This window comes from Lepidochelys kempii, chromosome 6, assembly GCF_965140285.1.
Source record: "Lepidochelys kempii isolate rLepKem1 chromosome 6, rLepKem1.hap1, whole genome shotgun sequence".
In the NCBI taxonomy this organism is placed as follows: Eukaryota; Metazoa; Chordata; order Testudines; family Cheloniidae; genus Lepidochelys; species Lepidochelys kempii.
Window position 1 is genome coordinate 41866859 of NC_136385.1, and position 19981 is coordinate 41886839.

The following is a 19981-nucleotide window of genomic DNA, read 5'->3' on the forward strand; positions in this document are numbered from 1 at the left end:
GCTCCATCCAGCTTTAGTATAATAATTGAAAAAAGCATGGATTGAAAAAAGCACCTATAGTGAAGCCAGGTGCATTGACTCTGGCAGAAACTGATGGACAAAAATGGTGTAAGGAAAGTGGGTAGACCAATACCCACAATATTTCAAAATTGTAATTTGCTTGTTATATCAACATTTTTTTCTTCATTGTTGGCAGTCACCCATTTGTAGTTACTTCCTCCTTTTATGAATTAAGAGTCAGATTCTACATTCAAGTGAATATTCTGGTCTTATTTCGTATAGTGTTGTATTTATATTTTAAAAAGTGATGCAATGTTTTTTGGCACATGTACAAGATACAACAATTCAGACCAATGTCCAAAACCCCCAAACCGCTCTAGACTTTTCTCCTTCAAATCTCTTCCATCCAATTCTGAATCTCTTTTCACCCAGCAAAAGCCTGGGAGAGCAAATGAGCCTTGCAAAGTGAGTAGAAGGTTAACAGATTTGGGATCTGGAGTATACAGATGACAAGATAATGCAATGGTCAAGCACCTTTCACTGATAATGTCTGGTTTCCACTCTCCTTGTGATTAAGCCATGAGACTCTTAGCCCAGCACTTCATTTATCAGCTGATCAGTTGAGATGCAGTCTTTGAAGTAGATTGGACACAGTCTTTAAGGCTTCAGCAGTTAAAAATGATCTATGGCACTCTTCAACCAAGAATCTCGGAGCACTTGAAGTATGAATGGCAATGAATTAAACATCACAGCACCCTGAGGTAGGTATTCTGCCCATTTTACAGATTGAAAAGTAAGGCACAGAGAGGTTAAGTGACTTGCCGTTGGCTGTAAGTAAGTCTGACAGAGACAGAAGAGAAACCAATTTGACTCCCAATCCTGTCAGTCAGTAACAAGAAAATAATTCTCCATCCACTTAAGTCAACATGAGTTACTTACAGGCAAGATTGGCTTTATGTAGTATTCTCAGTGCACCCCATATCTTCCAAGTATTCCAGCAATTTCTCTTTAGATGAGAGATTTTTAGATTTAAGACAGTGATATGGAGTCATTACATAGTTTCTCACTGAACTTCTCTGTCAAAAAAATCATGTTACAAGTAAACATTCAACCTTTAAATGTAAACAGTGACTGAATACAAATGAACCATTTTAAATACAAGTTTGAATTCAATTTGCTGCTATTGAACCATTGGCCAAGATTTTCTAAAGTGACTCAGCTTCTGAATGTCCAACTGGTGAGACCTTAAAGGGTCCCAATTTTAAAGGTGTCTCCCATTGGAGCTCCAGAAATGAAGGTACCCAAAGTCATCAGTCACTTTTGAAAAGCTTGTCCATTGTCTTCTGATTACTAGACATTCTGCTCATGAGAGATTTCTAAAATCTCAGACTAATGAATGTCATTCCAGCAGAGCAATGTAAGTGACCTGCATGAGCATGCAGAAGCAACTTTTGGACTCCTATTTTATCAGCCAGAAGTCTTGACTTTAAGCCTCCAAGACTAAGGTCATCAATGGAAGTTGTGTTCAAGGGGAAGTTGCTTCTCCAGACAATGCTTTGAAAATTTACACTGTATATATTAAGGTGCGGATGTGGAAGGAGAGAAATAATCCTACTAGCTACCAACTAGCCATTGCTATGGGTTGTTTGTTAATGGGATCTAGGGAAAGGCACCTGTCTTACTTGCCTAGCAATAAACTACTGTTCTGCAACAGAACAGTAAGTAGGTGATGAAGTTGAGGAGAATACATGTAGTCATTATTTTAGATAACCCCTACCATGATTTTCACAAAGAGAATATCTTGTGTCCTCCTAATAATGGCTTCCTGCCATTTAAAATCTACATTAACTGGACAGTATGAGACAATACTGTAATGTTTAAAATTAGACAAATTAATTCAGAAACCATAATGCTATACAAGCTTGACAGATTAACTAGCTTTCATCAATACAGCCCATCACTACTTCTAGAACCAGTACAAAACCCACCTAGCAACCAAATGAGGTATCTATTTTGTTAGTTATTCAATGCTTAATATATTCACAGTGGTTTAAAGTTTTAATTAAAAAAATGGTTCGTATCAAGTCCAATTTTATTAATATTTTTCCTTCTGAATAAACAGTAAATAAAACTAGTAATGGAATATCAATAGTTTGATACTTGGCTCAAAATGCAAGGGAGCTCAAAGGTTAGTACTGTTATACACAGTTCAGTTCTAGCACCAAAAACCTGTATAAACAAGTTTCATGCTGGAAAAATACATCAAATTTTTGCAAAACAATAACTTCCTTTCCAGTATGAAAGAATTCACCTTCTCCTAGCTGTGCTGAAGAACTGTAGGTCTTTCACATTTGTGAAAAATGTCCTGCAAGGTACTGCCCCTTTTCAAATGTACATCTTCCGATGAAGATTAATTCCCCACTCCTCCAGAGTCAAGTTTGGGACTATGGGGCAGGAAGGTACAGAGACTTTTTAAACATCTTAAACCCTTTTGCAGGCCCCAGATATGGTGGTGGTGGGACATCGTATTTTCCACCTAATGTCACTGCTTCTTCATAAGTTGGCAGTCCTGACTCATCTGTTCTCAGAGGGAGTGGATTTAAAGAAACCTCTTCATGTCTTCTACTTCTTACGCTGTCTGAGTACCTAAACAGAGTTAAAAGTATTATGAATGACATCTTCATTTTTATATATGAAGGAGAGGATTACATAGCCTTTTGCCAAAGCAAGTACATTTTTAATAATCATAAACAGCATGGGCCAAATGGGTATCCCAGAACCTAGGCTGAGGAACACAGTTAAGTGCTGCAGAAATTCACAGAGACAAGGATGGGGCAGAATCCTCCTCTAGGACCCACTATGACCGTTACTTCATGGCAGTGGCTGGAGTAGCTTCTGTAACTCTGTTGCCCATTCATACTTGTGAGGTTGAGGTAGGATTACCATATTTGAACATTCAAAAAAGAGGACACTCCGGGGGGGGAGGGAATTAGCTCGCGCCCCCATGGCCCCGCCCCAACTCCACCCCTTACCTGCCCCCATTCCAACCCCTTCCCACATCCCCATCCCAGCCCTGCCTCCTCCGAGTGTGCTGCGTTCTCCCTCCTCTTCCCTCTCTCCCAGCCGCGCGAAACAGCTGTTTTGCGGCGCAAGCGCTGGGAACTAGGGGGGAAAAGCGGGCACTCTCTCGAGTGATCAACATTCACTTTCTTTCTTGAATGATCAACTCGTCTTTGGGGACCAATAATAATGGCAAAATCCCAGATGTTTTTAGATATTTAAAAATTCCTCCCGGACAGTGATTTAAGAACCAAAAAGCCAGACATATCTGGAAAAATACGGAGGTATAGTAACCCTAGGTTGAGGGGAGCAGAGAGAGGAGGAGGGCTAGAGGATCCATGTAGCAGTGGATCCTCCAGATTACTTCAGCTCCCTGTCCCAGCAGAACTATGCAAAGGTCCACCCCTCCTTTGAGTTGCAGAATTGTGCCTCCTTCCGTAGAAGAGGAGCTTCTATGCTTATGGAAGTCAGAAAGGATTTGCTTTTAACAGGTAGAGAAGAGGCCCTTAAAGGATTCCAACACAAGTAATTACAAATCAGCTTTTTCTATCTCAATAGATATTTAAGTTGCAAAGATATTTACTGTTGTAAATCGTGTAACTCAATTTATTGTTGTTTTATGTACACTCTTCCTTTTATTTAATATATAATCAAAATTTAGTGCAGTTTTCTGTTCTTTAGATCACGGGGATATTTCCGTGTATCCCACAGTGTGCATGTAAAAAAAAAAAGTGCTGTTTACAAGAACTGACAAGCGCTCTCCTTTAAGATGATTAAGTGCTGATTACTTCTATAGTTGATCTCAAATTTAGTGTTTCAAGTACTCGTACAGTCTAAATTTTAAATCATATTCCAGAAGCATATGTAAAATAAATATCTTAAATAATAATAAAATATTAATAAAATAGTATATTTGTTTCTTAAATACTCAATGTTCTGTGGAGTTTATGGGTGCTTCAAATGATAGGGCAAAGTTTTTTGTCATAAGGGAAGTCTTAGGATGGGTAGTATCACAGATTTTACTTTGATGGTGTGCCCTTGTTGCCAAGAAGGCCAATGGCATTTTGGGATGTATAAGTAGGGGCATTGCCAGCAGATCAAGGGACGTGATCATTCCCCTCTATTCGACATTAGTGAGGCCTCATCTGGAGTACTGTGTCCAGTTTTGGGCCCCACACTACCAGAAGGATGTGGAAAAATTGGAAAACGTCCAGCGGAGGGCAACAAAAATGATTAGGGGACTGGAACACGTGACTTATGAAGAGAGGCTGAGGGAACTAGGATTGTTTAGTCTGCAGAAGAGAAGAAGGAGGGGGGATTTGATAGCTGCTTTCAACTACCTGAAAGGGGGTTCCAAAGAGGATGGATCTAGACTGTTCTAAGTGGTAGCAGATGACAGAACAAGGAGTAATGGTCTCAAGTTGCAATGGGGGAAGTTTAGGTTGGATATTAGGAAAAGCTTTTTCACTAGGAGGGTGGTGAAGCACTGGAATGCGTTACCTAGGGAGGTGGTGGAATCTCCTTCCTTTGAAGTTTTTAAGGTCAGGCTTGACAAAGCCCTGGCTGGGATGATTTAGTTGGGGATTGGTCCTGCTTTGAGCAGGGGGTTGGACTAGATGACCTCCTGAGGTCCCTTCCAACCCTGATATTCTATGGTGTACATAACCCTTGGAAAAAATTTATCGGACTTTATGGTTCCATCCTTTCGTCACCCTGTATAGAAACAAGAACATATGCTTATACTGAAAATGGATACACATTTGGTTCATGGTGAAGTCTTGTACCTAGAACAACCCTGGAGGAGCAGATATCCACTAGCACTATACTGGATAATTTTAGGTTTAAAGATGTATTTTCAATTAAAAATGCATTCAATTTACTTCTTTGTAAATAATTGTGTGGTTTTTTAAAAAAATTAATGCAGTTGAAAGGAAAGTAACCAGAACTTCCGTAGATTTTATACACAGAAAGAAAATTGGAGAGGAGATTACACCAACAAGCTGGCCAAACAAGTTTTTGAAGACTGAAAGATCTATTGCATATCATTTAGTCCAAAAGTGAGATTATGTGTAAACTAAAATCTGGTTTACCTTTTTCCCGTGCTTTAGCTATTCAGAGTCCACTTAACTCTTTGAATACAATTGCCTAACACAAGTATTTCAATTCAGTGATGGACAAATGGCATACTTAGTGCCATCTGTAAGCCTTTCACATAGTTTACTGGTGTGAATTTATGCTTGCAAGCATACATTTATTGCTATGTATCTCCTGCTTTACAGCATATTGTATTTATCACAACACAAAATATTCTCATGAATCTCAGATAAACATACTAGTTACTAACTGTGCCAATTAAGGAGATTCAACTGTATTACAATAGTAGTTTCCATTGTGAAGTTCACAGGAAGGCTGTCTTTAGGAGTCTATGGATCCTCAGCAAGCTTATTCTTTGGAAGAAGTTAAGGCTACTCATATTTCCTCTAGCACAATTCAATCTCTCCAGCAGTTACAAATCCTAATATCTAAAACTATTCTTAAAACCAGTTCACCCTCCTCCATTGCAGGTTTCAAAAAACAGATCTGGCTCAGGGTTCCCTCATGCTGAAACCATTTTTCTTGAAAAAGATTTTGGGGCCCAGCAGTAAAATATTGTTTAACAAGGATCTGTCATCCATGCAAAGGTTATTTGTTTTATATATTTTCTTGTGATTTATAGTTACAACCTTGTATTACCTTAACTCTGAGAATGATATTTTCAGAAGCATTTAGTAGTGACCTAACTCTGTCTCCACTGAAGTCAATAGAAAAATTTCCATTCACTTCAATGAGAGCAGAATGATTTTGAAAATTCCACCTAAATTACCAAAGTTTTTTCTATGAAAGTAAAGTGAAATATTATTCTCAATTCCTTACCCTGGTGGTTGTCTTGCTTTGCATCTGTTTTTGTAGAAATAGTAAATAAGTAATCCAGTTGTAACTAACAGAACTCCAGTAGCAACTAGGCCAGTCAGAAGTCCTGTAACATCAATGTTCTGTGTAGCTTCACCACCTAAACAGAAATCTGTAATTATTTCTAGTTGACTAACACTATAGTACTATTCACAATGCTTCATCAATGGTGGCCTTCTCTCTTTTTGAAGATTTGAGAGAGATGTTACAATAAGATTAACAGTAGTAGTTCCTTTCTATTAGTCTTCTCACATGACAAGCCATCACATCAATCCAGCACTACCTAAAGACACCCCAACAAAAAAGCAAAGGTTAGCAAATATTCCTCTCCTCGATCATTTATATATGCATGTTATTGAGATTCTCCACCACTCCATCCCCATCAATGTTATTTCACACACTTATTGCATCTTTCATCAGATTAAGTCCTTCAGAGCAGATGCTGACTTTCACTATGTTTGTATAGCACCTACTACAGTGAGGTCCAATCCTAACTGGGGCCTCTATAAAACTACTGCAGTACAAAATAAAAACAGAAGTAGGCAGCAGCAGAATTATAGTTGCAAAGTTTCTATATTGTCTAATACATACAAGGAAATGGATAGTAGAATGCATATTTCAATATGCAGTAGTAAAGGGCCAAAGTCTTCAAACTCCCTGAACTTCACAAATATATTAATTACTATATAATATACATTTCAGTATATCAAATATAAAAAGAAAATGCACAAAAAATATAAAAAGACAGTAATCAAGGGTTATAATTGTGCCAGTTGAATAATTAGTTTTGACCAGATAACAACATACATTGCAACATGCTTGGGGGGGAGGGAGTCTAGAGTATGTGTGAGGGGAGCAATATTTTCAATGTAACAGGGAAAGAAAACGAGATAAGCTCTGATCTTGACTTACCAAATTTTGTGCTGGGTCCCTTAATGGAATATTCTTTCCAAAAAGTCATCTATGAAAATAAAAATGTTTTTTTAAAAAGTTCAAGCCTGTGTGTAATGTATAACTTAAATAAGAGATTGTGGACATTTATTCAGACATGGCATAAATGGCACAACTCCCACTGAAGTCAAAAGTTGCACCTGTTTACCCCAGGGCTGAAATTCCCTGAAACTTGTGTATTCAGGTATAACATCATAAAAACTGCCATACTAGAACAAACCAATGGTCCACCTAAACCGATAGAAAGAAATGCCAGCTGTTTAAAAGAAAAGGAAAGAGACAAACCAAGAACACCTCTAAATTGCAATACTATATCATACAGACACATTTCTTCTTGATGCCACTTAGTAATTAGCTTACACTGACAATGGAGATTGGTGGTGCTTATAATTTATCCTGGTTAGTGTATGTTCCAATGCTATTCATGCAAATCTGATCTTACAAAGCTACTTGCCTCAATAATATCCTGCAACAGTGAGTTCCATAGGTTAATAATATGATGCATATAAGAGAATATTTTATGACTAAAGACAGTAATGCACTGTGTAAAATTTAATCCTATAGTTTAGACCGAGACTAAGCCACAACCCACATTGGAAAAAGCGGCGGGGAGGGCAGGAGGAAGAAGCCACTGTGCAGCAGAAGCCTCCAGGGAAATTATGGTGTAGTCATGTAAAATTCCTCATGGGAGACTCCCAGAGAATGCAAACTCCAGTGGCCGCTCCATCCTCCTGGGAGAGGATGCACTGCTTGCTCCTTCTGCAGCTGAGTGCAGAGGATGGCAGAGGCCCTGGAGAGGTTTGCACTACAAGCAGGACTAGTTGTTTGGAGGATTGCAAGTACTGCCCTCATCTGTGCCTGGCTTCTTCCTGGGGACGGGGGTGAAAGGCTTGCATCCCTTTTCCCTCTCCTGCCAAAGGTTTCTTTCACTATACAGTAGCATCTTTCAAGTTGCTCCTTATCCATAGAACACTCACACTTAACTGATCTACTGCCCTCTTCTCAAGATTCCCCTTTGCTGTAACTTGTATGTGAAATCAGCCAATTAACGAGCGAGGGCAGATGGAAATAGTTGGCACTTTATATATAATTTTTTAAAAGTATAAAATACACAAAATTATTTGTGTGATTTTATCCCCTTCCCAGATCACTTTTTTCCCCAAAAAAGTTCCCAGTTCTGAAGACACTCACGCATGTGCCTATATAAATATAAATAAATATAAATAATAGTGGCAGAACTCCTGCTTTAAGTGATCTCTTCTGGAGGGCTGCAGTAATTTATAAGAACCATCTACTGATGGCCACTCAGTATTTTAAACTAAATCAAAGCAATTACCATTTTATCAGGGTCTTCAAAAATTTCTCTTGCTTCTTCATAATTGCACAGTTCCTCATAGCATTCTCTTTCTAGATTACCAGGGGTAAATACTTCAAAATCAAATCTGTTATACAGAAGATGTCGTCCGATGAACAAATTGGCTTCTTTTTCTGATGTAAACACTAACAAAAAAATAAATTAATTTAAAAGAGCTAAATTAGGGGGATAGTTCTGGTATTCTTACAGAAAACTCTGGAGTTCTTTAAAATCCCAAAAGAAAAACCTCTCTCTGTTTTTTTCCCATTTCACCTGATATAAAAGGAGACTTCAAGCCCTCTTCCTGAATCATTTTCTTTGCTGCCAACACAACAGTTCTCTTTCTGCCTGTTCCACATTCAAATTGAAATATTTTCTGTCTCTTGTAAATAGTTTCAGATTTTCTCATAGCAACTTTTTAGAATTTGGTCCTTATGCCAGCTGTCTGAAATGCAAGTGACCACAGCTGTGGTAATGACCCTGATGGGGTGCGGGAGTCTCTGGGAATCTTAAGTTTCCTTGTAATATTCAATTACTTTAAGATGTACTTCTAAGCAGACCCAGACTGAGCAAGATCCAGTATTCACATCTTGAAAAAGCCTAAGGGTTACCTCCTTTGATATATTCCAGTAAGAATCCTACATTCCTTTTCACACATTCTGGTATCTGAATTCTAGTATTTGTTTTAGAAATTGGGTTTCCATCAGCACAGTGGACAAATCCCATTAATTTATTCTTAATATCACACTATTTAGGAACAGCATTTAAGGGTAAATTGAAGCTTTAAACAAAAACGGCAATAATTATTTTTATAGCTTTCAAATAAATGCTGTTTTATGGTCATTAGGTTCATGATGGGATTCTTGCTGACATCATTTTTGATTAAGTTTATTTTTGCCATTTTTAGAAGCTGGTTAGGAGCCTAAAAAATAAACTCACTCACCCTAGTTGTGAAGTAGGATTCCAGAAGAGTTAGTGAAGTTATAGCAGACTTAAAGATACTGGAATGCATTTTCTCATCAGGTTTCTTCTGGGCTCAAGTTTTAGCCTGTCTTTGCTATAACTTGTAATAGAGAACTCATCTTTGAACAACAGAAATATTCTGACCTGGTTTTCTGTGCAACTGAAATATTTTAAATTAACTTCTAGTATAAGTAAGTAGACTGTTTTGCTAAGTGCAATGACTAGAGGGTTAATTAAAAAGAACTCTCCAATGTGTAAGGGTGTTAATGAAAGCTGAAAGAACATTCTTACAAACTAAGCCCACTTGCTTAAAAAGGGAGAAAGAGACAAGATGCAGGATAAAGTTATTCAGTCACAAAGAAGATATGTGCTTGTTAGACAATTCATTTATATAGATCAGTGGTGGGCAACCTGCGGCCCACGGACTGCACGTGGCCCATCAGGGTGATCTGCTGGTGGGCTGCCAGACAGTTTGTTTACATTTGCACGGCCACCCGCAGCTCCCGTGCAAATGTAAACAGCACAGGCCACAAGGACGTGCTGGCTGCTACGTCCTGCGGCTCCCATTGGCCGGGAACGGCGAACCACAGCCACTGGGAGCTGCGGGCGACTGTGCAAATGTAAACAAACTGTCTGGCAGCCCACCAGCAGATTACCTTGACGGGCCGCAGGTTGCCCACCACTGGTATAGATTACCTCATAACGCAGGAATTTTTGCCTTAATAGTTACTGTTGGGCATTGCAATGGTATCTCAAAGGGTTTTGCTTAGTGACAATTTCAAGAGACTTACAGTATCACTCATTAATTTCTGCTTCCTTTAATACTATCACTGAACAATGTGAGGAATCACTTATCTTAAGATGAATTATCTTGTCATTATGTTATCAACTCAGAAGGAGTTATAGCATTTAAGATTATCACATTTTTACAGCACAGAGAAAGGGACTAGACTTAAGAAGAATTGAATCCCCAAAGTACATTTGGGCAGTGCTGAAATAGTTTTCCCTAGGAGTTCACTTTAGTGCAACCTGTATCGAAACAAGGACTTTGAAACTGAATACTACTAATCAAACTGAAAAGAAAAGCTTTGCCTGTTTTGTTCAGCAGTGTTTCATTCACTTATCAGATAAAACTGGAAAAAAAATTGGGCTTCAGAATAGAAATGTTTAACTGAAATCAAAACCTGATCCTTCAACTTGTAGATTTTTCAACAACTTGATGGCTACATACAAATCCAGCAGAATGGGGGAAATAGTGTCAAATCAGGTTCCATCCTGTTAACACTAGTTAGCAACCTAAGAAACTTGCACATATTTGCATTAACTTAAATACCTGAAACATGTGTAATGAACAGAGTTATGGTTGGGGGGAGGAAGAGCTCAGTGGTTTGAGCATTGGCCTGCGAAACCTGGGATGTAAGTTCAATCCTTGAGGGGGCCATTTAGGGATCTGGGGCAAAAATTTGGGATTGGTCCTGCTTTGAGCAGGGGGTTGGACGAGATGACCTCCCAAGGTCCCTTCCAACCCTGATATTCTATGATTCTCTGCTTTGTGGCTATTTCCTGACTTTTCTGTCTCTCATATCTGGAACAGAACATTAAATTAATAACTTGTAATTTTAATTTAAAATTGTGGCAGTTATGCATGCAGAGGACTTGCAGAATCAGGATCTGAATAGAACTGGAAGGGATCTTGAGAGGTCATCTAGTCCAGTCCCCTGCACTAGTGGCAGAACTAATTATCTAGACCATTCCTGACAGGTGTTTGTCTAACCTGCTCTTAAAAATCTCCAGTGATGGCGATTCCACAACCTCCCTATGCAATTTATTCAATTGCTTAACCACCCTGACAGTTAGGAAGTTTTTCTTAATGTCCAACCTAAACCTTCTATGCTGCAATTTAAAATCATTGCTTCTTGTCCTATCCTCAGAGATTAAGAAGAACAATTCTTCTCCCTCCTCCTTGTAACAACCTTTTATGTACTTGAAAACTGTTATCATGTCCCATCTCAGTCTTCTCTTTTCCAGACTAAACAAAACCATTTTTTTCACTCTTCCCTCATAGGTTATGTTTTCTAGACCTTTACTCATTTTTGTTGCTCTTCTCTGGACTCTCTCCAGGTTGTCTACATCTTTCCTGAAATGTGGCACCCAGAACTGGATACAATACTCCAGTTGAGGCCTAATCAGAGTAGAGTGGAAGAATTACTTCGCATACCTTGCTTACAACTCTCCTGCTAATGCATCCCAGAATGATGTTCGCTTTTTTTGCAACAGCGTTACACTGTTGACTCATATTTAGCTTGTCTACTATGACCCCCGATCCCTTTCTCCTTCCTAGGCAGTCATTTCCCATTTTGTATGTGTGCAACTGATTGTTCCTTCCTAAATGGAGTACTTTGCATTTGTCCTTATTGAATTTCATCCTGTTTACTTCGGACCATTTCTCCAGTTTGTCCAGATCATTTTGAATTATAATCCTATCCTCCCAAGCACTTGCAACCCCTCCCAGCTTGGTATCATCCGCAAACTTCATAAATGTACTCAGTATGCCATAATGTAAATCATTGATGAAGATATCAGATAGAACCAGACCCAGAACTGATCCCTGCAGGACTCCACTTGTTATGCCCTTCCAGTATGACTGTGAACCACTGATAACTACTCTCTGGGAACGGTTTTCCAACCAGTTTTGCACCACCTTATAGTATCTCTGTCTAGGTTGCATTTCCCTAGTTTGTTTATGAGAAGGGCATGTGGGACAGTATCAAAAGCTTTACTTAAGTCAAGATATAGATGGGCACTATGTTATAGATGGGCCACTATATTCCCCTTTTCCAGTCTTCTGTAATCTCTCCCATCTTCCATGACTTCTCAAAGATAATCACTAATGGCTCAGATATCTCCTCAGTCAGCTCCTGGAGTATTCTAGGATGCATTTCATCAGGCCCTGGTGATCTGAAGACATCTAACTTGTCTAAGTAATTTTTAACTTGTTCTTTCCTATTTTAGCCTCTTCTGATTCTACCTCATTTTCACTGGCATTCACTATGTTAGATGTCCAATCGCCACCAGCCTTCATGGTGAAAACCAAAACAAAGAAGTCATTAAGCACCTCTGCATTTGCCACATTTTCTGTTGTTATTTTTCCCCCCTCACTGAGTAACAGGCCTACCCTGTCCTTGAACATAAGAATGACCATACTGGGTCAGACCAAAGGTCCATCCAGCTCAGTATCCTGTCTACCGACAGTGGCCAATGCCAGGTGCCCCAGAGGGAGTGAACTTAACAGGTAATGATCAAGTGATCTCTCTCCTGCCATCCATCTCCTCCTTCTGACAAACAGAGGCTAGGGACACCATTCCTTATCCATCCTGGCTAATAGCCATTAACCTCCATGAATTTATTCAGTTCTCTTTTAAACCCTGTTATAGTCCTAGCCTTCACAACCTCCTCAGGCAAGGAGTTCCACAGGTTGACTGTGTGCTGAGTGAAGCAGAACTTCCTTTTATGTGTTTTACACCTGCTACCCATTAATTTCATTTAGTGGCCCCTAGTTCTTATATTATGGGAACAAGTAAATAACTTTTCCTTATTCACTTTCTCCACACCACTCATGATTTTATATACCTCTATCATATCCCCCGAATCTCCTCTTTTCCAAGCTAAAAAGTCCGAGCCTCTTTAATCTCTCCTCATATGGGACCCATTCCAAACCCCTAATCATTTTAGTTGCCCCTTTCTGAACCTTTTCTAATGCTAGTATATCTTTTTTGAGATGAGGGGACCACATCTGTATGCAGTATTCAAGATGTGGACGTACCATGGATTTATATAAGGGTAATAAGATATTTTCCATCTTATTCTCTATCCCTTTTTTACTGATTCCTAACATCCCGTTTGCTTTTTTGACTGCCGCTGCACACTGCATGGACGTCTTCAGAGAATGATGACTCCAAGATCTTTCTCCTGATTAGTTGTAGCTAAATTTGCCCCCATTGTATGTATAGTTGGGGTTATTTTTTCCAATGTGCATTACTTTACATTTATCCACATTAAATTTCATTTGCCATTTTGTTGCCCAATCACTTAGTTTTGTGAGATCTTTTTTAAGTTCTTCACAGTCTGCTTTGGTTTTAACTATCTTGAGCAGTTTAGTATCATCTGCAAACTTTGCCACCTCCCTGTTTACCCCTTTCTCCAGATCATTTGTGAATAAGATGAATAGGATTGGTCCTAGGACTGACCCTTGGGGAACACCACTAGTTACCCCTCTCCATTCTGAAAATTTACCATTTATTCCTAACCTTTGTTCCCTGTCTTTTAACCAGTTCTCAATCTATGAAATCTTCCCTCTTATCCCATGATAACTTAATTAACCTAAGTGCCTTTGGTGAAGGACCTTGTCAAAAGCTTTCTGAAAATCTAAGTACACTATGTCCACTGGATCCCCCTTGTCCACGTTTGCTGACCCCCTCAAAGAACTCTAATAAATTAGTAAGACATGATCTCCCTTTACAGAAACCATGTTGACTTTTGCGCAACAATTTATGTTCTTCTATGCGTCTGACAATTTTATTCTTTACTATTTTTTCTCTTCTTCTTGCTGCTAATGTATTTGTAGAATGTGTTCTTGTTACGCTTTATGTCTCTGACTAGTTTGATCTCATTTTGTGCCTTGGCCTTTCTAATTTTGTCCCTACATACTTGTGTCATTTATTTATATTCATCTTTGTAATTTGACCTAGTTTCCACTTTGTGTAGGACTCTTTTTTTGAGTTTTAGATCATTGAAGATCTCCTGGTTAAGCCAGAGTGGTCTCTTGCCATACTTCCTATCTTTCCTACGCAGTGGGATAGTTTCCTCTTGTGCCCGTGATAATGTCTCTTTGAGAAACTGCCAACTGTCTTCTATTTTTTTTTCCCCTTAGACTTGCTTCCCATGGGATCTTACCTGTCAACTTCCTGAGTTTGCTAAAGTCTGCCTTCTTGAAATCCATTGTCTTTATTTTGTTGTTCTCCCTACCTTATAATCATGAATTCGATCATTTTATGATCACTTTCACCCAAGCTGCCTTCCACTTGGAAATTCTCAACCAGTTCCTCCCTATTTGCCAAAATCAAATCTAGAACAGCCTCTCCCCAGTAGCTTTCTACACCTTCTGAAATAAAAAATTGTCTCTGATACATTCCAAGAATTTATTGGCTAATCTGTGGTCTGCTGTGTTATTTTCCCAACAGATGTCTGAATAGTTGAAGTCCCCCATCACCACCAAGTCCTGTGCTTTGGATGATTTTGTTAGCTGTTTAAAAAAAGCCTCATCCACCTCTTCTTCCTGGTTAGGTGGTCTGTAGTAGAGCCCTACCATGACATCACCCTTGTTTTTTACCCCTTTTATCCTTACCCAGAGATTTTCAACAAGTCTGTCTCCTATTTCCATCTCAATCTCAGTCCAAGTGTATTCATTTTTAACATATAAGGCAACACATCCTCCCTTTTTTCCCTGCCAGTCCTTCCTGAGCAAGCTGTACCTTTCTATACCAATATTCCAGTCATGTGTATTACCCAACCAGGTCTCTGTGATGCCAGCTATGTCATAGTTGTGTTTATTTACTAGCATTTTGAGTTCTTCCTGCTTATTCCCCATACTTCTCGCATTAGTATATCTGGAGACTTTCTAGATCAGTAGTCCAAACCCATCTCCTGTGTTTAGGTTACTCAGTAAGTAACCTATGTGAAATGAGCTAGAGATTTTAGTCCAGTTGTTAGTGGGCAGTTGGGCACACCTTAAAAAAAAGACAACACCCAGCAGACCTGGCACCACTGTTGGTACTTATTTCTCTTGCCTTTAAATATAGTCCTGCCTGGCAGGATGGGGTGCACTGATCAGGAGTGGTGGGGCAGACCTTGGTCTGTACACCCACATTCACTCTTGTTATTTGGAAATACTTTGGAAATTCTTCATATGATAATGGACTATACACAAATACTTTGAAGAAATGAACCAAATGAGAGATCAGTTTAGTGCTTCCATGTGTTGTATTCAATCCTGGCTGTTAGGAATATAGCAATTGCCAAACTGGACAGACCACTGATCCATCACTGTCTCGCAGCCTCTCACTAGGCAGATGTGAGATAATCAATCCCCATGAAGGTCTCATCCAACTCTTTACAGTTAGAGATTACCTTAACCCTTGAAGCATGGGGTTTAGATCCCTCCCAAAATGTGCTAGTTTCAAGTATAACAACTCTAGATATTCCTTGCTGTCCCTATAAAAATGTCCAACCCCTCTGAGTCTGGCTAAATTCTTGGTTTCAATGTCATACCGTGGCAATGAGTTCCACAGTTTAATTACACATTGAGTGGAAAAGTAATCAAACAAACTTTCTGTTATGTCATAAGACAATCTAGTGATTCAAACAGTTTCTGATCAACTATTTTTTAAATGAAAACTTTGATCTTTTCTGAATGCCAAGTATGAAACAAAACAACCCCTTCCAAATACGAACAAATGCAGTGCAGTCTTAATAGAGACTGAATTATTGTTTCATACTCATTGCTAAGAAAATCTGATGACAACGGTAACTGTCACTGACAGGTGCCCAGAGGCCTAAGAGGAGCCTGTATTGTCCTGTTTATCTCATTCCAGTGTTTTTTTCTGAAACCCCATTGACTATCTGTTTGACTGATGATCATTTTAGCAAAAACCTCCAACTATTCTAAAATGGTGGGAGAAGCAAGAATATGATTTTTAAACCAACCTAAAGCCTGTTGCTTCTAATGTTAGTTAACGATCACACACCCTGTGTTACACACTTTTAGTTTTTAAGCAAGATTGTTTCCACAACAGAACACTGTAAGATGCAGTTTAGCTCAAGAAAGTATAGCTTCATTTTAGAAGAGTATTACCTTCTTTCCCTATATGCTTTGAATCCTTTAATCTTCTTGTGCAATGAGGAAATGCAAACATTATTGTCAGCTGACACAACAGTACCAAAACCACATAGTCTAGTATCTGTCAAAATAAAGTATTAGTTAAAAACTCCCAGATGTTGTTTGTGTATCTTAAATGAATCTACTGTATGCAGTTGTCAGACACAAGTCCCCACAAGCAACTTGGATTATTTTTTCCCTATAGGCAGTACACCTACCCAAACTGGTCCCACATATATTTAATAACAATTGCATAATGTAGTCATCACCATTTGAATTAACAAAGAACAGTATTCTACCACCTGAGCTAGAGAAGTAAGTCCATTAGCTGACAGTAGTATAAGTGCTTACTAAAGGTTGATACTACATATTTTGCGATTGTGGCAATCCTACTTGGAAGATTTTAATAATGATGATCCTGCAGCCAAACAAACTAAAGTGCAAGTGTGACTGACTGTACTGAACTGTAGATAAAAGCATCACTTTGCCCACTGATGAAGTACAGCCACCACTTGGGCAGCAGCTACTTAGCAAAACACAGCAAGTTACTTGACAGTTTACAGCAGAGTTTGTAATACCCTATCCTATTGAAATTACGGTTTAAGTGATTCTAGAATATAAAACAGTTTTGGTTCTCTGTTTAAACCCTTTCAAGATGCACCCACAAAACACTTTTCTAATTACATGACAGTCCAAGATGTCAGGATGACTTTAAGATATCGGATAATCAAAATTAATTTAAAAAATAATTTCCCTTCCAGTGGAGCCTGCTGGAAAGCATTGTTTCCTTTTTTGAGGCACGAATACGGAGCCAGTTTGCTCTCTCCGTTGCCTACTCCCATTCTAGTTTGCCGATAGCAGGCAGAGCCCTGCACAAGGTGGGTCCGCAGAATTTGAGCTACAATCATTTGTCCCTCCGAAACAACTGAAACGGGCAGCGTCCTCTTTGTTCTCCATCTGTGATTGCGTCTGAATCAGGCTCTGGTGCAGGGATCTCGCCTGAAGCTCCCTTCCCCGCCAGGCCTTGTTTTCGTTCATTCATTTTTTATTGTGTTAGAACATGACTAACTGGAGTGTGAAATTAACTAACAGGATCTTGACCACAACCTAGCCTAGAACAGGCGTTCAACACGCTGTCATCTGATTCCACTCGCCACAGTCACGTTCAATGGAGGAGTCGGGGGTATCTGCAAATGGGAACAGAGTCACTTTATCCCAGCAGCCAGGGATCCCTTTGGGACCAGAGGGTTGGCCCAGGCTGGGTGGCTGATGGGATCCGGGGTGGCCCTAGGTTTGATTTCGGGAATGAATTTATTGTGTCTTGTCCTGAATGGCCCGACAGGAGAGGGAAAGGCTTAATCTTCTGTGACCCTCCCCGCAGGGGAGACGTAGCTGGGCGGAGTCCCTCGCCCGGGCCGGCCCCCCGTCTCTCTCCCTCCCCCGTAGCCCGAAGGCAGGCACCCACCCAGCCCGGGGACTGACCTACCTGCTCGAGCTGCAGCGCCCGGACTCCGGGCTGAGGGGCAGGGGACAAACACCACCCGCGCTCCCCCTCCGCCGCGGCGCTTCCCGGAGAGGGAGCAGCCACGCTCACGTGGCCCAGCCGCCGTTTCACCGAGAGCCGCCCCAGCCGGCACCTGGCCTGGCCACACGGGCTCTGTCCGGAGCACCCAGCCCCCGCAAGCGGAGCTGAGCCCCGCTCTAGGTGCCTGCCGCCCCCCCGGCCCCAGACGAGCCTCAGCATGGGCCCTGGCGTCCCCCGCGTAGCTGAGCTCCTGCTCCGTGTCCCGCTTATGAGCTGAGCTCTCCACACCCGGCATAGCAGTTGAGCCCCTATATGTGCGCCTGGCGGAGGCCGCTCAGCCCCATCGTGGCCCCCGCTGAGCAGGACCCATCCAAGCCTGTCGTCCGCCTTCGGTCCCTTCTTCCTGGAAGGAGGAGTTGAGTCTCCTCATCGCCCCAACCCCTCCCAGCAGCTCCGAGCCAGCACTTCGGATTTGTGTTTTGACCTTTTCTTTCCCCTTCACTTGGGGGTGGGGGATGCTGATTGAAAGCATGAAGCAAGAGAGCAGTGATTTATTTGTGAAATTCAGGGGGAAGCTCCAGCCACACAAAGGGCTTACTGGCCTCATTAAACAGTCCCATGTCTTAATCCATCCACCAACTGATAATAGAAACGATTGAAACATAGGGGGAGGAGAAAAAAGGAAACTGTTCCCTGGCTGGAATGGTTAGAGTCAATGTTTAGGATCCCCCAGCTCCTTCCCAATAAACCACTGCTAAAAAGTAAAGAGAAATAAGAAAGGGAGAGAAGAAAGGAAAAAAGAATAGTTAATTCCAGAGAAACCAGTAGGAGATCCCAATTTAATTTGTTAGACTTTCTGAGTAGATGTCCTTTTCAGAAATTGTTGTGTTTTAGTGGATGTCAAGCAGCCTAGCCTCCTCCACCCCCAAACATAATGGGCACAATTCTCAGGCCTAGGAAAAAGGGTATATTTTTAATCCCTGATCAACTAATCCATGTAGCAAGCCTAGTAAAGACAAGGCAGTTGTACTTTAACTCATATTAGCTGGTCAAGATAAACCCAACAGAACAGAATAGTTAATAGAGATTACAACTACATTGTCTTCACTAGGACTGTAACATGGGTTAGTTAACAGATTAAAATACACCTTGGCATTGTCTTTACTGCCATTAAAGATGTGTTTTTACTGCAGGATAACTAACACACATTAGCTATCCTGCTGTAAAATCTTAGTGGAGACAAGGTACTGTAGTTTTTACTGTGAAGTAGCTAGACAAGGTCAATACTATACCCCAACCTATAGCTGAGCTCACCTATTTAGTCTTTTTTGCAATGAAGATTGACACTTTCACTAACAAAAACATCTTCAGTTGGGCTGTAAAAGGCCCTTAAAGATGGCAGAAACAGCTCCCTGAGAACAAAGGTGCGGGAACACTTTGTATAGGGGAGGTGCTGAGAGCCATTGAACCAAACTGTAAACCCTGTATGTAATGGAAACTATTTCAAGCCAGCACCCCTAGTTCCACTACCTGTGCCTGAGAATACCTCCTGCACAGTGGACCTTCTTGACTAGCACAGAGCTGTCATAAGGGGAGGTTAGATCCTAGACCCCGGGGGTAGGAGGCCCAGGGAGGGGTTGGACTGTGAGCCCACCCTACACTCTCCCCGCTGTGGCTCCTGTACCATGATGTTGGCCCCGCTTCAGCCCCTTGGCTTTTGCCACAGCATGCAGATGGGATCCTCCCCCTGCAATGTACCTTTCCTGGCCATGAGTTGGGGTTTTTTGTGAGGGTCTTGTGTTCCCCCCGCTCTCTGGTGGTTGGGGAGCCTGTACAAGCGCACTGAGACTTTCCCTCTGCCTACTCTTAACCTCCCCTTCCCGCTGCAGAGGGCAGAGTGTCTGGCTGAAACTCACCTTACTAGGGCTATTGCTTCCCAGGGACCGTGGGAAACAAAGCATAAATTAGGTCCTTAAGGACTCCTTCTGCCTACCACACAAACTCAGAATGTTTCCTCAGACTGCCTTCCCACACAGTACTCATCTTCCAGGCAGGAGAAGGCGTGTTTAAAACAGCTGTGGAGCTGAATTCAGACCCTTTTGAAGCAAAGGGGATGAAGCACCTCCGTTCCACAAGTTCCCTCACTTAGCCCAACCAGCTCACCTCTCCTTCCCAGCATGCTGGAAAAAAAGATCATTTTAGGATTTGGGCCGTTTTGAAGGTTGTAAACCAAAAAAGTTTGAGG

The 19981-nt window shown here is 40.8% G+C and overlaps 1 protein-coding gene across 2 annotated transcripts; it reads right to left on the reverse strand.

Annotated features, from left to right (window-relative positions):
* Positions 1 to 18133, reverse strand: PRRG4 (proline rich and Gla domain 4). 2 transcript variants are annotated; one of them, XM_073347724.2, is made up of 6 exons: positions 17698 to 18044; positions 16188 to 16293; positions 8297 to 8460; positions 6922 to 6970; positions 5974 to 6109; positions 1 to 2646 (listed from the first exon to the last, which is right to left on the reverse strand). In XM_073347724.2, exons 1-6 carry the CDS (start codon positions 17953 to 17955, stop codon positions 2445 to 2447), a joined length of 915 nt encoding a protein of 304 aa, XP_073203825.2. In that variant the 5' UTR covers positions 17956 to 18044; the 3' UTR covers positions 1 to 2444. The 2 variants fall into 2 exon arrangements, with proteins under 2 accessions (XP_073203825.2, XP_073203826.2); XM_073347725.2 differs by lacking the exon at positions 16188 to 16293 and having other exon boundaries at positions 2 to 2646; positions 17698 to 18133.
* Positions 18134 to 19981: the final 1848 nt, after the last annotated feature.

What these genes read in the sequence shown, in the direction of transcription:
- PRRG4 (XM_073347724.2), bottom strand. Translation starts at nt 17,955, where the DNA reads ATGCTGAGGCTCGTCTGGGGCCGGGGGGGCGGCAGGCACCTAGAGCGG. An exon ending in AAAGCATATAGGGAAAGAAG is followed by an intron (nt 8,461 to 16,187) that starts GTAATACTCTTC and finishes TTTTTTTGTTAG; the next exon opens with TGTTTACATCAGAAAAAGAA. An exon ending in TTGAAGACCCTGATAAAATG is followed by an intron (nt 6,971 to 8,296) that starts GTAATTGCTTTG and finishes TTATTTTCATAG; the next exon opens with ATGACTTTTTGGAAAGAATA.